This window comes from Teleopsis dalmanni, chromosome 1 (assembly GCF_002237135.1).
Source record: "Teleopsis dalmanni isolate 2A chromosome 1, ASM223713v2, whole genome shotgun sequence".
In the NCBI taxonomy this organism is placed as follows: domain Eukaryota; kingdom Metazoa; phylum Arthropoda; class Insecta; order Diptera; family Diopsidae; genus Teleopsis; species Teleopsis dalmanni.
Genome location: NC_051846.1, coordinates 172,893,139 through 172,909,737, shown reverse-complemented (window position 1 = coordinate 172,909,737; position 16,599 = coordinate 172,893,139). Strand labels below are relative to the sequence as shown.

At 28.6% G+C, this 16,599-nt stretch overlaps 1 protein-coding gene across 4 annotated transcripts in view; it reads right to left on the bottom strand.

Annotated features, from left to right (window-relative positions):
* Positions 1-16,599, bottom strand: part of LOC119670206 (ADP-ribosylation factor-like protein 5B) — a 30,859-nt gene that overhangs the window by 1,742 nt on the left and 12,518 nt on the right. For all 4 annotated transcript variants that reach the window (XM_038080370.1, XM_038080371.1, XM_038080369.1 and 1 more), the window contains 3 exons: positions 1,989-2,197; positions 1,787-1,912; positions 1,613-1,722 (listed from right to left, as the gene is read on the bottom strand). In XM_038080370.1, the coding sequence (XP_037936298.1) occupies positions 1,613-1,722; positions 1,787-1,912; positions 1,989-2,197 (445 nt within the window). The remainder of the gene's footprint in view (positions 1-1,612; positions 1,723-1,786; positions 1,913-1,988; positions 2,198-16,599) is intronic.

The following is a 16,599-nucleotide window of genomic DNA, read 5'->3' as shown; positions in this document are numbered from 1 at the left end:
TTATCCGAAGCTTCCGAAATGATATATGCAGTAAATAATAATTTATATTTGATGTTTATAAATACTACAGAGTCTGTCAAGAAGATAATCCTTAGAAAGGTTTGAATTTTATGACCGACATTAGGCCACCCTGATTCGTAAGCTTGTCAGCAACGTTTGTTGTTGCGGAGTCCCTTATTCCGGATCATCCAAAAGAATATAAATATATAAAATTATTTTGGATAGATAAAGTACACTTAGTGAACATATGCAACATACTTAGATTAATAATTGATTATACTTTACGGGCAGCATAAATAATTTTTATCATAAATACTGAAATGGTTAGGCGATCCTACGTGGTTTCTACTTCTATTTACTTTGCCCTCTACAACTAGTTGATCTATATTACAGACTGAAGGATTGGAGGATGTTAAAGTATATCGTCAATTATTAATAAATCGCAGTTCTTGTTATTAAATAAGATGCGTAAATGATAATGTCTAAAAAAAAGATCAAGTGGCATTTATATAATGGTAAACTGATTTATTTTAAAACATAACTGTTTTATTATTAATACAGACTTTTACTCTTGAAATGCACATTATGTAATGTACGATCTTGCACTGTGTATATTGTTTGGGTGATCGTTTTTTCGAGCAAATATTCCAATTGATACAACCAACGAGATGGCGATCTTCCACTTTGTCTACTTTCGTTCACTTATCTCTCTATATTCAGTTGATAAAACATGATCGAACTAATCAAGTCTGCATAGACATTAAAAATTGAAACACAGAGATAGATTTTAGTTTTGTGAGCACTCCCTGGAACTTTTAATACTCTTCGATATAACCTTAATTCAAAGTCTTGGATATTCTAAGTATCTAATAGAGAATAATTTACATTTGAATTGTATCTGTAATAATTGGATGCTATAACTTTGTAAATTTGGATCGAACTAAGTCAGATATGCATTGGCATTGGAAATTCAAACACAGAGATAGATTTTAGTTTTGTGAACACTCAATGGAACTCTTAAATCTCTTCGATTTAACTACAATTTAAAGGTTTGAAAATTATAAAAGTATGTAATTTAGAGTAGTCCACATTTCAGCTGCATCTGCAGTTATTGGAGATATTTTTACTGTGGATATACTGATGGTTCTATCTTTCCATATATTTTGCGTGTCTTGTGCTGGCAAATTCCAATATTTAATTTTTTTTGAACATTCAAAAAGCAATACAAAAAAGGATTTATTAAAGTGACGGTATCTACTACACTGGGAACTTTAAACACATTGTAATCTATGTTATTGTTAACGACTTAAAAAGAACAATAATATTTAAATAATGAGAATTGTTTAGAGTATCTTCAAATACTCAATCCTCCTTTCATACTATACACTAAATCAAAAATAAATATTTTTGTTTTTACTATTTTCAATAAAGTGTAAACTGCAATTCTATTTCCTAAAAATGCCAAATGACGTCAATATAATTTTATATTTGATTTGACACTCAATTGTAATTAAGTGGATTTTGTGGCAGGTACTTGAGAATCATTTTAGTATACAAATATTTCAATGCCCACATAATTTAAATTAATTTTAATTAAAAGCAATACACATACCCATCACCAGTCAACGCACAGCAGGCTTGTATGTGCCACTGGTGTTTTTTAATTGAAGTTAAATCTAATTGACGTGATATTTCCGCAGCCGACATTGAGCCTTTTAAATCCTACAATTTATGTTAAAAAAAAAATATTTAGTTACATGATTTAAAAAAATTATAATGAACTAACCTGTTTGTTAGCGTAAACTAATAGACTTGCTTTACTTAAGTCTTCATGTTGCAACATGCGATAAAGTTCTTCTCGAGTCACAGCCAAACGTTCTCGATCCGTCGAATCAATAACCATGATTATGAACTAAGCATAAAATAATAAAAAGTAATAAAATTTTAATTAATTATATTTAATTAATATATTTTATATTTTAATATACTTCTGTATTTGTGTAATATGTACTCCATGCTGCACGTAAACTTTGTTGACCACCGAGATCCCATACCAAAAAGTGTATATTTCGCCATACAATCTCTTCAACGTTTGAACCAATTGTGGGACTTGTATGCACTACTTCATTCATTAAAAACTGATAGAGTATTGTAGTCTTCCCCGCATTATCCAAACCGACCATAACTAACTTATGCTCTGTAAAGAAAATTCATTGATTATTATTTATTGATAGCGTAAATATATATTTTATAAAAATTTAACTATACAACATCAATATATATACATTATATATGCATATATATAACAGTAAGTAATTATATATGTTATAAACCGTAAAATTAAGAGTAGAACTTTTGATAAGATAAAATTTATTTATCAAAAGACAGCTTTCATAGTTACCAAGTGTGTAAGATTGTTATCAACAATTTTGTAATGGGGTTTTGATTCAAGTGCGGCAAATACAGAAATAATTTATAAAGGGAAAATATTTACACTCCATAAATAATTTTAATATACATTCTTAATATATGAAGGTGAAAATATGATTAAAAGATTAAAGATTGAAAAACTTTTATTCTAATAAATGCAAAATAGAAAACTTATTTTAAACGACTAAATTCAACTCTGGAGTTTGATTCAGAGAGGAACATTAACAGAACAAAGAAAAGTCATTAAAATGCTTTTCAGTGTATTGTTGACTTTATTATTGTAACTATTGACACATCTTGATCCATGAGATTTATTGTGGCATATCTTAAAAATACTACTTATTTAATTGGATACAAAACCCAACGATCTCGTTAAATCTGCCGTCGAGTTATAGCTATGCCTAACACCATAAAATTGTCATCATGTTTGAGATCGACTAATTCTTTCCCAGACTTTCTTTAATTTCTGAGAAAGTCTGATTAGTTCGTTATTTTTTACGAATTCTGTTCAATTCTGATGTTTATATTCTATAGTTTTATATTGTTTTAGTCAGGTGATAGGTAACAGTGTATTGCTAAACTGCCTTAGATTAACTTAGTCCGCTAGATATGAAGCCTATCTGCTCACATCTCTCTCCCTTAATTACTGCAATGAAGTTTACGCATTTACACAAGTTTACACCTCATTCCTAAGAGGTGATTTTAGTGGTTTCATATCTCACACTGTGGCTTTCGATGCTTTTCACCTACCGGAAAAAATTCTTAGCTAACAATAACCTAGCATTGTTATTGAGGTGGCCTGCATGTTTCGATTTTTTGGGGACGACAATTGTGTTTGGTCATCGTTGATGAGTGAATGTGTAAAACATACACCTAGCTAACGAATTATTTTTTTTGACTTATTTTTGATATTTATTTTATTCTTATTTTTTTTTTTTTATTTTTTTTTATTTTTTTTTATTTTTTTTTTATTTTTTTTTATTTTTTTTATTTTTTTTTTCTTCATTTTTTTTTCTTCATCTTATTTCTTTTCATCATCTTATTATTTTTCTTCATCTTATTTTTATTCTTCATCTTAGTTTTATTCTTCATCTTATATTTATTCTTCATCTTATTTTTATTCTTCATCTTATTTTTATTCTTCATCTTATTTTTATTCTTCATCTTATTTGTATTCTTCATCTTACTTTTATTCTTCATGTTATTTTTATTCTTCATCTTATTTTTATTCTTCATCTTATTTTTATTCTTCATCTTATTTTTATTCTTCATCTTATTTTTATTCTTCATCTTATATTTATTCTTCATCTTATTTTTATTCTTCATCTTATTTTTATTCTTCATCTTATTTTTATTCTTCATCTTATTTGTATTCTTCATCTTACTTTTATTCTTCATGTTATTTTTATTCTTCATCTTATTTTTATTCTTCATCTTATTTTTATTCTTCATCTTATATTTATTCTTCAATTTATTTTTTTTGTGGTTCTAATTTTTCTTTTTCATCTTATTTTCTTGTGGTTCTAATTTTTCTTTTTCATCTTATTTTTTTGTGGTTCTTCTTTTTTCTTCACGTTTTCTTAGGAACGTTCATAGGAACGAAGACATATTTTGATTCATTATTATTGTATTTGATTTCTTTTAACTTTCATCAGAACAGGGAAGTTATCCATGGCATGGGGGCCAATTATAAACGATAATAGTATAGATAATAGACAATATATAATAGAATATTTTTGATAGTAATAATAATAATAAAAGGTATTCGTGAAAATTGCCCAACAGCCGGTACTGCGGCCAGAAGAGACCTATTGTACCAGTTTCACTATTGATTAAACAAAGCCCCTTAAAGCTTTGTGAATAAAGTCTAGAACTAAATGTAGAGAAGAGTTCTTAATCTGTTCTGGTGACAGAAATTCCTTATGAAACAGGTTTCTTCTGTGCGTTATTAAAGCTGGACAGTCACAAAGAATGTGCATGGTTGTTTCCTCATCTTCGAGGCATAATCTGCATTCCGAGTTAGCAGATAATTGTAGTTTATGAAGGTGATATTTCAGACCATAATGACCTGTAATGAAACCCGTTATCATCCTTAAATTACATTTTGAGAATTTAAGAATGTTTTTGTAGGAGTAAGGTGTTATCAGTGCTTTGCTTTGTCTGAGTCCTGGAAAGTTTACCCAGTACTCTAGCCGCATATGATTTTCCATTTCCTTGATAATCTGTTTTGTACTAGCCCAGTTTATTCCACAAAAGGGTTGAGGGCCTATAAAAGCAGTTTCTGATGCAGTTCTGGCAAGCTCATCAGCTTTTTCATTTCCCAAAACTCCTCTGTGGCCCGGAACCCAGTAAAGGTTTACCTTATTCCGAGCTGCAAGTGATTGCAGAAGATCGTAACACTCAAGGACCTGTTTTGATTTGAAAGTCCAAGAAGAAAGAGCTTTAAGAGCAGCCTGGCTGTCAGAGTAAATAACAATTTTCGAGCCAGAAGGTTTTTTGATTAAATTGGATCTTACACATAAGTTGATTGCGTGGATTTCAGCTTGGAAGACACTCGGCCATGTGCCCATTGCTTCCGAAATGCTGGTGTTGGGTCCAAATACACCAGCGCCAGTGCCTTCATCCATCTTTGATCCATCTGTGTACCAAACCAAACTTTTTGGGTCAACCTGTGGGCCTCCATTCTCCCACGTTGAACGTGATGGTAGGTGTACCTCAAATTTTTTGCCAAAACGATGGAGTTCTGTTGTATAGTCTCCATCGCATTGAGGAATTTTATGTGCTCCAAATATTTTTAATATTGTTGTATGACCATAGTCAAGACAACTCTTGTTCATGTGGAGTTTTAGTCGAAGCGCACTAAGCGCAGCCGTAGATTGAATGTGTATGTGCAGAGGTGTCAATCCAAGTATAGCCTCAAGTGCTGCAGTTGGACTTGTCCTCATAGCACCAGTCATTAAGAGACACGCTAATCTCTGGAGCTTCATGCAAACAGCAATAGATCCAGCCTGTGTGACCTTTTGCCACCAAACCAGGCAACCATATGTCATGATAGGACGTACTACTGCCTGATATATCCAAAATATAATCTTTGGGTTTAGGCCCCAAGTTTTACCTATACAGGACCGTATTGTCCATAAAGCCGTTAATGCTTTGTTGTATACTTTATTTAAGTGTGAACTCCAAGTGAGTTTACCATCTAGGACAACACCTAGGTACTTTGTTTCACTGGAAAGAGAAATATTAGTGTTTCCTAAACGTACGGGACCTATGTCTAGTTTACGTTTGAGTGTGAAAGGCACAACAACAGTTTTCTCCGGATTTATGGAGAGACCCTCACTTTCGCACCACGCTAAAATGCGTCGAAGGTGCCCTACCAAGATCTCTGATAGACTGCTACCATGCTTTCCAGATACTATTATAACTAGATCGTCTGCATACCAAATGGCGTCACAACCAATATTCTCCAACAAGATTAAAAGTTCATCAACAACCACTGACCAGAGCAAAGGAGACAGTACTCCACCCTGTGGGCAACCTTTTGCGGCCTCAACAGCTACAGACGTTCTACCTAAGGTTGATGTAATTTTTCTGCTTTGAAGCATCGCCTCAATCCAGGAAATAACATTAAAATCAACATTTCTGTTAGTTAAGGCATTCGAGATCGAGCCATAACTCGTATTGTCGAAAGCTCCTTCAATATCCAGAAATGCACAAAGCGCAATTTCTTTGTTTTTGTGGGCCTTTTCAATTCTACTGACCAAGTTATGTAAGGCCAATTCGGTAGATTTCCCTTTGGAATAAGCGAATTGAGTTTTGTGAAGAGGTTGACTTTTAGACAGTTCTGTACGAATATAGATATCTATGAGTCTTTCCATAGTTTTCAGGAGGAAGGATGAGAGACTAATCGGTCTGTACGATTTAGCGTCATCACTTGGTCTATTACCATTTTTTGGTATAAATACCACTTTCACTTCTCTCCAAGCTTTTTGATAGTAGAAGTGGACGTCTTTTTTGAATCTTAAAATACGCATTATTGATTTCAAATTTTTAGAGATAAATAAAGACGCTAAAACCATTTCAAGTATTTTTTAATGACTTGAAATAAAAATGAGAAGAAAATGTGATTTTTTTTCTTCTCATTATTAGTTTATCTAATAAAATTTGACACTTCTGCTATTTGCCTCTTGACCAATGGTATTTGCAGAATGTTAATTGACTTATTTAATTTGTCAGAGCTCTTAACTCTATGCATTTCATAATTACTTTTCACACTTCAAATATCTTTAGTAATATTGTTGAAGTATGCCATTTGGAAATATGTTGAAATGTGCAGCATTGTCAATTGAACTTTCCGGAAAGTGTCAGTAACTTCGAATTTTTACACATACTCAACTCGTATGTGCAGTTTTGCACGTTTACTGGTTGCGATATTCGCATATGGACGAAATGTATCTGCACAGATACACTCATATGACGGACATAACATAAATAAGTGTTGCGTGTGCAGCATTTGAATTATTGAAAATATATTCAATTGACGAGAGAACATTTTTGTAAAGTAACTACAATTTCAATGGATCTACATATAGAAACCACTTCATAAATAGTTGAAAGTAAAATCCACTTTAAAAAGTAGTTTACTTCACATTTATTAGATACTTTGATATTATGATTGAAGTGGCTGAAGAGATAAAAAAATCTAAAGTCCAAAAATATCATATTTTTTTTCAAATCATATTTTTTTTATTTTTATTTATAATATTTTTTTTTATTTATAATTTTTTTAATTAAAATTATTTTATTTATCATTTATGAAAACGGAAATGAAATGATGCGAATTTGATAGAAAAAGAAATCAGGTGAAACTGAAAGTTACTTAAGAGACCTTAACTGACCAAAAACGTTTAAACAAAAAAAATTTATTCCAAATTTGAATATAAAAACAATTTAAATGTTTTCGCATGACATCATTCCAATTCGTATCTTTCGTTTAGGTTTTGATTATTGAACTTAACTTGTTTCTTAAGCAGTATAAGTTCAACTTTCGAATCTTCCATATATTAACAAAAAAAAAAAAACAAAAACTATCTTAAATAAACATTAACAATATAAATATTTAATTTTCTTATTGAGTAACATTAGTACATTTTTGAGTTTTAACTCATTAGTACTCAAACTATAATTTTAATAATAAATAAATAATCCATATCGTTCTCGACATTTTAAAAAGTATTATGGCAACTACTTAGACAGTAAAAAATAATTGTAGCCAATAGCTTACAACGTATATTCTTTATATACATACTTTCTTTCTTTCTTTATATACTAAAATTTCTTTATATACTTTCCGATCATTTTGATTTAAGAAAAAATATTCAGAGTATTTTATAGTAATTCTATTCCTATTCTATTTTCGAAAATTTATTTTATCATACCAGTCCATTTTTTAGATAGAACCATCATTTCTTTATTGTACAACTCCGGGATCCGGAAAACTGTCGCAGGTGATCTCCACTGTCACCTTTTAGTGTAAATGTCCTGCTAACAAGATAATGTTGAAGATAGGTATCAGAACATATTATAATCTTATGATACAATATCAGAACTATGCTTGAATTACGATAACTTAACTTTACACTTATTCAAAATATAGGTTGTACTTTATAAGTTCACAAATCATATATCTATAATATATCTTGAATGATTATGAAGTTGAAGTTTCACATCCGTAACATATTTTCATATTTTTTAAAATAATAGAAAATTCTTAAATATGTGGAAAGATTGAATAACCTCATAAACCCACTGGTTGTGTTGAATAAAATTGAAGGTATTCGTAAATTCTAAAGATTGGATCTTAGATCTCTTAACTAGACAATTATTAATTCATAATAATTATTAATAGATACGAAGAGTTATAAAATAATACCTAAGTTAAAATATATATACTTAAGTATATAGTAAGTATTATATATATAAAACTTACTATTTTTATAGATAAACTGATTTATCATAATATACGAATTAAAAAAAGAGAAAAAATGTGTGTTAATTCCTCATACTGCCAGTGTCGCTTCACTAGTATATTAGCAAGCGCTTCTTCAGTTGAAACATCATCATCCAAATCTTAAGGATCTTCAAAAATTGGTTTCTCATCTCTCACTTTATATTTTTTTTTAATATTTAATTTAATTTTATCATAAAGAAACTCTGTAGAATATTCTCTGACATCATTTTTTTCACAGCACTATGTCGCGGATGAATCGATATTTCCCAACTGTTTCAATTTTTACTAGGCCAACATTTGTGTCGATCTCAACGTTTCACTAACGATGTATGCGTAATGACAACTTAAAGCAAGCAATAATTAAAAGAGATCGAAGATTAATAAAGCAACAACAACAAAAAATTATATTATTTTATTGAAATTTGACTAACAATACAAAGCTGTTTCGAGTATTGCCAAGTACTCATCATCAGTAAACGAAACAGCGTTGTATGGTGAGACAAATCTCAATAAAATAATTAAAATTTTTGTTATTGTTGCTTCATTATTGTTCGAACCCTTCTAAATTAAAAATAATATCTTTTCGTCATAAGACGCGCCATATTTAAATTTGTAAATTGGTAAACAATAATTGTTTATAAGAAAGTATCGAAAAAAAAGTTCATAGCATATATTTTATTGTATTTTTAAAATCAACAAAAAAATCAACCTACTGTATAATTCTAAAAAAAATCATGAATGCTAAACGGTACTATGAAGTTATAAGAAATAATAATAAAAGTGAGGCGTAGATAAGACCGAACTATAAATGGGATTTAAATATAACTACATATAAGTAGATAGAATTCAAAATATTTATAGAAGTTAATTACGCAGACTTTTATTATAGTTTATTATAAATTTCTACACTACAAGAGAATATAGTAAACTTTTTGAAATATCGGACTTTAAAAGTGAAAATTTTAGTTATTATCATAGTTGATATAATCAATGTAATAATTGCATACATTTATAGTTGTTGACACTAGATGGCGTATGTATTTTTTTTTTTTTGCTAATGTAATGAATGAAAAAGATTTACAATTTTAAACCTCAATATCTCGAAAAGTAAGCCATACCAGTATACAATATAATGGAAAAAGTTGCTCAGAGTTTTGACTTTTTCATTCAATTTGTCAATCACTTGCTTACTTTTGTAACCTACTTACATATGTAATTTACTTAGTTTTATTCTCAATATTTAAAAAAAAAAATTTCAAATAACTATCGCCATTACTTGAGCAAGAAGTATTTAAGTCAGACAAGCTTAATAGTTAACCTAAAAATCTTATTTAATTGAAGTCTGAACTTTAATTAACTCTAATTTTAATTGATAGATTCTGTAATTATCTATGAGATTTATTAGCGGATTTTTCAAAATGTTTGAAGCAAATAATACTATTTAAAAAATTTAAATTAAAAGAAGTAATTTATTTTAAATCTTACAAATTACGACTAAAAATGGCAGCTGTACACAAGTAGCATTTGAAATTCGTAATAAAAAAAATTAATAGTAAACAAATTAAGTTAAGCGAAAAGATTAACTTTCAATGAAACTTGGTGAGTATCTTTTATTATAAAATAAAATCAATTTATTTCTCACTGATTCCATAAACAAAATTTAATCATAAAAATAAAAACAATAAATAAATATATATACTATAACTATAACTATTACTGTTATCTTAGTTAATAATAAAAAAATAATAACTCTTATGATAAGAGTTTATGGAAGCAATATATTATTAGATATATGAAACGGTCGAAACAGACTTCTCCATGCAAGATTTAGTGAAGAGTGATTTATTAATCAGAAATAAAACAAAAAAAATTTACTTCATTGTCAAAATATTTTTGTAACACAGATTTTTATTAATTGACATTGATGTAGATTTTATTCTAATTGAATATTTATCCTGTGGTCAAATCAGCTTAAAAACAGGGAAATATACGTATAAAGTTTCTTATTAAAATTCAATTTGATGAAAAACACATACTTTCTTAAAAATATGAAAAAATTATTATGGTAATCAACTGCCCTAAAAGTAGGAGGCACGTGTATTAGAACTACGGCACTGAGTCTGGTTTGAAAAGACATTATGGTCTGATCTAAAAACATGCTTTTAAAAATCTTTATAAAAATACTTGGTGATACAAGCCCAGGAATTGAGTTTAAAGACTCCTTAAATTTGTAAAAATTATTACTACAGAAACTACATAGAAGTTTAACTCGGTTTGGTATTAACAGGGATCGATAGATCTATACGTGGCTTACTGCCAGACAAATTAACCAAAACTATTATGGTATTCACCTTAACAAAAGACTAATATGAAAATGTCATATTACAAGGAAAGTCTAAGCAAAAATGATTAGACTATATAACAGATACAAATTGAAAATTTGAATCAAGTACTGACAAAATAGGACATCGTTATATTCTCATCTACAGTGCAGATTCAATAATCTATTATGACGTGTGATGAAGCCAGATCAAACTATTTATTGATGATGAAAAACTATATCTTAAGAAACTTTAAAAAAATTATATATAAAAAAATAATTATTCAATAGCCAAATATTAGGATAGCCGCAGCTATGATAAGTGAAAAAAATAAGTTTCAACTAAAATCAAGTTGATGACAAAGATACCTCGCGTACAACGATATAAAAGCCTGGACTTTTAAGCTTCTTGAGAAACATCTTTTTAAATAACATCGAGAATAACAATATTTATATTTTGTTAACATCCCTGTTTTTGTTATAAAACATATCGATGAATAAATAACCATTAGATATATAGCTAAAAACTCATCCTGGACCTAATGGACTGATTAAAGTCATTTATTTATAATTAGTTGTAATCACTCAGTCGCTTATGGATATTTGGAATAACGGATAGCAACTTTGATAGTTGTTTTGTAAAACTGAAACTCAGTACTGGAAGAGAGAGATTATTGTGACGAAATTATTCCAAAATATTGGGATACATAATATTGTTTGACACTTGGGTAAAAACTATTAAATTTAATTTAGAGGATTTAGTTATAGTAAAAATTGAAATAAGAAGCAGTAATTTGCAAAATAGATAGGATATAGTTAAAAAGTAGTAGATTTAATTTGGATAATAACCTATAAGGATTTAGTTATAGTAAGAACTCAAACAAGAAGCATTAACTTAGAAAATAAATAGGATATAGCCTTTTTCAAAAAGCTGTCAAAAGAAAATTTTGTATTTTACAAATTGTACCGATTATATGTTCATAAAAAAAATATGAATAAAAAAATAATATAAAAAAGTATATAATTTTAGAATTTTATACTAACAACAACTGAAATATATCCACTAGAGGTCGGGACGTTGTCAAATTGGACACATTTTATATTAAGATTGGTATATTAAAATAATTAATGTATTTTTTGTATTACTTTCTATCTATTTATAATATATACTACATTTACTATTTACATTACATTATGATTTCTAAACAAATTGTTGGTTTCCATGACGAATTCAAAACATAAACATTATTATTTTGTATCTATTGAAAATATATTAATAAAAATATATAATATATAACGATTTTATGATGATGGTAGATCAGTTACTGCTACTACTACTACAACTAAATATTAAAACAAATTATTATAATGATATTAGCAATGATTTATTAATAGATATGAGGAAACAAAACAATTGTCATAGAACTTTATAGATATTTGTTATTATGTATAGTACAATAACTATTAATTACCCGCACTAAACTACAACTAGTACAAATAAAAATTATTAACAATGAAGGGAATATATTTTATATATTATATATTTACATTATATTTTATAATTATTTATATTATATTTTGTATATGTGTTATATATTTTGTATATTATATATTTTATATACTATATATTATACATTTTATATATTATATATATAAAATATGTTAATAAAATATATCACATAAATTAATCACTGTGATATTTTTACTTAATTTAAAGTGCGTTTTTTATATAATACGAGTTATTATATAAAAATATGCAATGGGAAAAACTGATTCCATTTTTCAGGCAGAGGTCCATGCCTTAGAGCTTTGTGCAAGAGAATGCATACGAGGGGGCACCCGAGGTACCAAAATATGCATCCTGTCAGACAGCCAAGCAGCTCTAAAATCTTTAGCAAAATCCTTATTTCAATCAAAGTTGGTCTGGGAATGCTTTCAACTTCTCAACACCCTGGCATCGAGGAACTATGTTACTCTTATGTGGGTACCGGGACACGAAGGACATGAGGGCAATGAAATAGCAGACTCCCTAACAAAGAAGGGTGCATGTATTCCTTTCATTGGTCCAGAGCCCTTCTGCGGGGTAACAAATAACTTCAAAAAGCTTATTATGTGAACGGGAGAAACAACATCTACTTGAACACTGGAGAGCCCAAACAGGCATCAAAGTTGATGCAATCCTTGGCCTTAGCAGAAACGATATTAAAATCTACACTGAACTTCTTACTGGACACTGTAGACTTAATTACCACATGAAGATTATAGATGTCGTAGAAAGTGACTCCTGTCGACTCTGTCATGAGGAGAAGGAAACATCAGTACATATCCTATGCAACTGCCCAGCGGTGGCAAGACGTAGACTCGATTACCTTGGAAGCGGGATATTAGTCCCAAGTCAAATAGGTAAAATTAAGCCCACAGCAATTACAAGATTTATAAATAGTCTAAAATTGTCCTAGTTGGGCCTTTATGCGCACAATAGATCTTTTAGGTTGGGATTGCTTTAATAGCCTATTACTTAAATAATTAAAAAATATAAAAATATAAATTTAAAACCACGACCTAAAGCCTGGCAAAATTTAAAACATATATTATATATTTGGATATTATATATTATATATTTTATATTCTATATATTGCATATTTTACATATTATATATTTTGTATATTATATATTTTATGTATTATATAAAATATATATATATGATGGTGGTATATTTTATATTTAATATATTTTAGATTAGTTTATATTTTATACAGTTTATATTTTGGTGTAATCAATAAAAATTCCCCAAAATCCACGAGTTAATAAACAAATAATATAATATATATATAAACAGAAGTAAAAAACAAATATATTAGACATTTAATTGAATTATATTTTCACAAAAGTTTGATTAATCGCTAATAAAATTTAAAATATTCTTCAAATACACGTATAATGACAGTATCATGATTTGCGTCAATAAAAATAAAATATTAGCAATAAGTAAATTAAAACAAAAAAAATTTATGATAATAACGTAACGATTTTTTTATAAAACATCAAAAAAAATTAATTTAATTTAGTTTTTGTCTAAGCAAAACTGCAATACAACGCAAAAGTTGTTTGGTGTTAACGAATTCACGACAAATCCGTGATCTTCGCCTTGAATTCGAGGTGGAATCAGCGCAAAAAATAAAAATCACACATAAATTGTTGAGGCAATAATAATTTGTTTTGTCAATTTTTAAATTGTATAGATTGAGAGTAAATCAAAATCAAGTTGTCGTTACAATATTTTAAAAGCCGTTTTCTCAAACATCGCAAAAAATAATTTGTGTAGATAGAAATGTTGAGGTGAAGCAACTAACGTGATTTTACTTGCTTTATGCTTTATTAGATACGCTAATTATTATCGCAAACCACTCCCTCTCACAGGTGGGGAGACATATCCTCATACTAATAATATCTTTGTGGTAAAAGCAACAGACTAACAGATGGGTATGAGATACTTCTGCCGAGCAACATAACACCGTGCAAATAGCTCAGGTTACATGAGATACTTTTTGAAAGGCAAACACAAGGCGAATAGAGTAGCAAGTTAAACAAAATTTGATTTTAATTTAATTTTTTTAATCTATTTTAAATATTTTAACAAAATTTATTTAATGACAAAATCTGAAACTGGTACCAAAATCGCAGATACTGCTTGTTATACTCATAATAACGGAAGCGTACATGATGATATCAGTTTAGGTGCATTAACCTTTTCGTACAATACCTTCAATAAAACATGTGTTTCATGTTCTATAAAAAAAAAACAAAAAAAAAAACAATAACAAAAAATCAAAATATAAAAAACAAAAGAGAACAAAAGATCTTATTTTACAAAAGACCCAATGAATTTTAAAATTAATTCATAAACAAATTAAAATATTTATATAAAAATCTATAACATTATGCTGGAGAACTGCTTAACTAACCTTAAAAAGCTAGAACAAAATCGCTGCGTAATATTGTGGTGTATCCCGAGGCATGAAGAACATAAGAGCAATGAAAGGACCGACTGTCTCACTAAACGAGGTGTCTAACTTGAATTAACTATCTCAAACCTAATTAATCCCCTTACACCTTTTCTATATACTACTGAGAGCGCACATAGTGGACAAACTCAGATACTGGGAAGACTCCCAATTTAAATACTAGTGAAAAAAATGTGGTGGAAAAAGACACGCTAAGAGATTCATCAAACTATCTATAACAGTCTCTAAGAGGCTTCTTACTCTAAGCAGTAACGATGCTAAAATAATACATATCTATAAAAATGGCTCACATTATTATTTTTAAATGAAAAATACTTTACAGCGCAACTCAGGTGGTCTATTATATTAACCTCAGTTGTCTTAACCGATCAAATTCACCCCTTTGAGGACATAATATTGTTCTAAACAATATTATTGTTCTGGTTTCTAAACAATCTTTTTTTGTTAATATAGTACTTCAGCTCTGTCAAAAGCTTCGAGGTTGTCAGAAACCCAATAATATGTTTAGTGTCCTCTCTCTGCTTAGTGCAAAGAATCTATTTGACACTGCCTTTTATTTGTTAATGTATCTTTTAACTAGACTTTGACCTTTACCGTTCATACAGTAATTAAGGATTTTCCTAGTATATTAATTAATATACTATGTGTAATCGCTGCAGAACGGCCGAAACTCAAATAATTGACATTGAGTAAAGCAGTAGTCAGCTATTAGATTGTTCTCTATGTATATATATTCTCTATGTTCCAATACCCACCTCAAAATAATGTGATTTAACCTTAGAAATTGTATGTAATCATATCGTAAAATACTTGAAAGTCTAAACAGCCCTTAAAAATTAAAAAATGCTAAGTAACGGCACTAAAAACAGGAAATAAATACATAAAAAAAATTCTATTAAAAAAACCCTCCGTTTAAATGTTTTTAATGTTGAAATTCCTATTTTAGAAATACCTAATTTAAGTGAAAAAATGTTTAAATATTTATAATAATATTTCAAAATATTAAAACAAAATCACTTAATTAGTTTATGGCAAAATTGTATACACAAAAATTATCAGCAAATAACTCTTGCAATTTGAACCCAGAGGTTATCATTTTTAGTAATTTTTTTATAATTCAAAATGAATTGGAAGTATGCATAATATCTATAAATATTTAATATTTATTTACAGCTCTTATCTCATGTGATCAAGTCCAATCGGTTCATTGAAGTAATTGCGTTTTTTTTTCAACTTTTTGAAAATAAATTAAATAAAACATATAAAATAACTAATTGTGACATTTTGTAGGGGAAAACGAATTCAGAAATGATTAAAACTGACCTATGGCAAGACTTGATTTAGTGCGGAAAACCCACTGAACTCTTCATCAAATCAACAAGCAAATCCGTCTGACATAATCGCCATAAGCGCCGCCATATGTTTAACATATTTAGAGAAAAATAAACATTTTTTCAGCTAATAAAAGTGAAACTAAAAACAGAAACAACAAAAGTGTTTATAATATTTCCGAACCGAACTGTGCCAAACGTTTTCATTTCGTATCTTTTATGTAAATGTATGCAACTTGGATTTATGTAAACTGATTTTATTTGATTAAGATAAATGAATATAAAATATACTTTCATTACTCATATGTTATGTGAAAATGCTTGAGCTAGATCAACTTTAGATGTGTGTATAGATTAAATGCTTTCATGAAGGCTACCCATATTATATCAGCTAATGATGATATATGTATAAAGAAAGAATAAAAAAGACAAGAAATAACGCCATTGGAAACACTTATGAAAACACCTTTCAAGTCAAAATA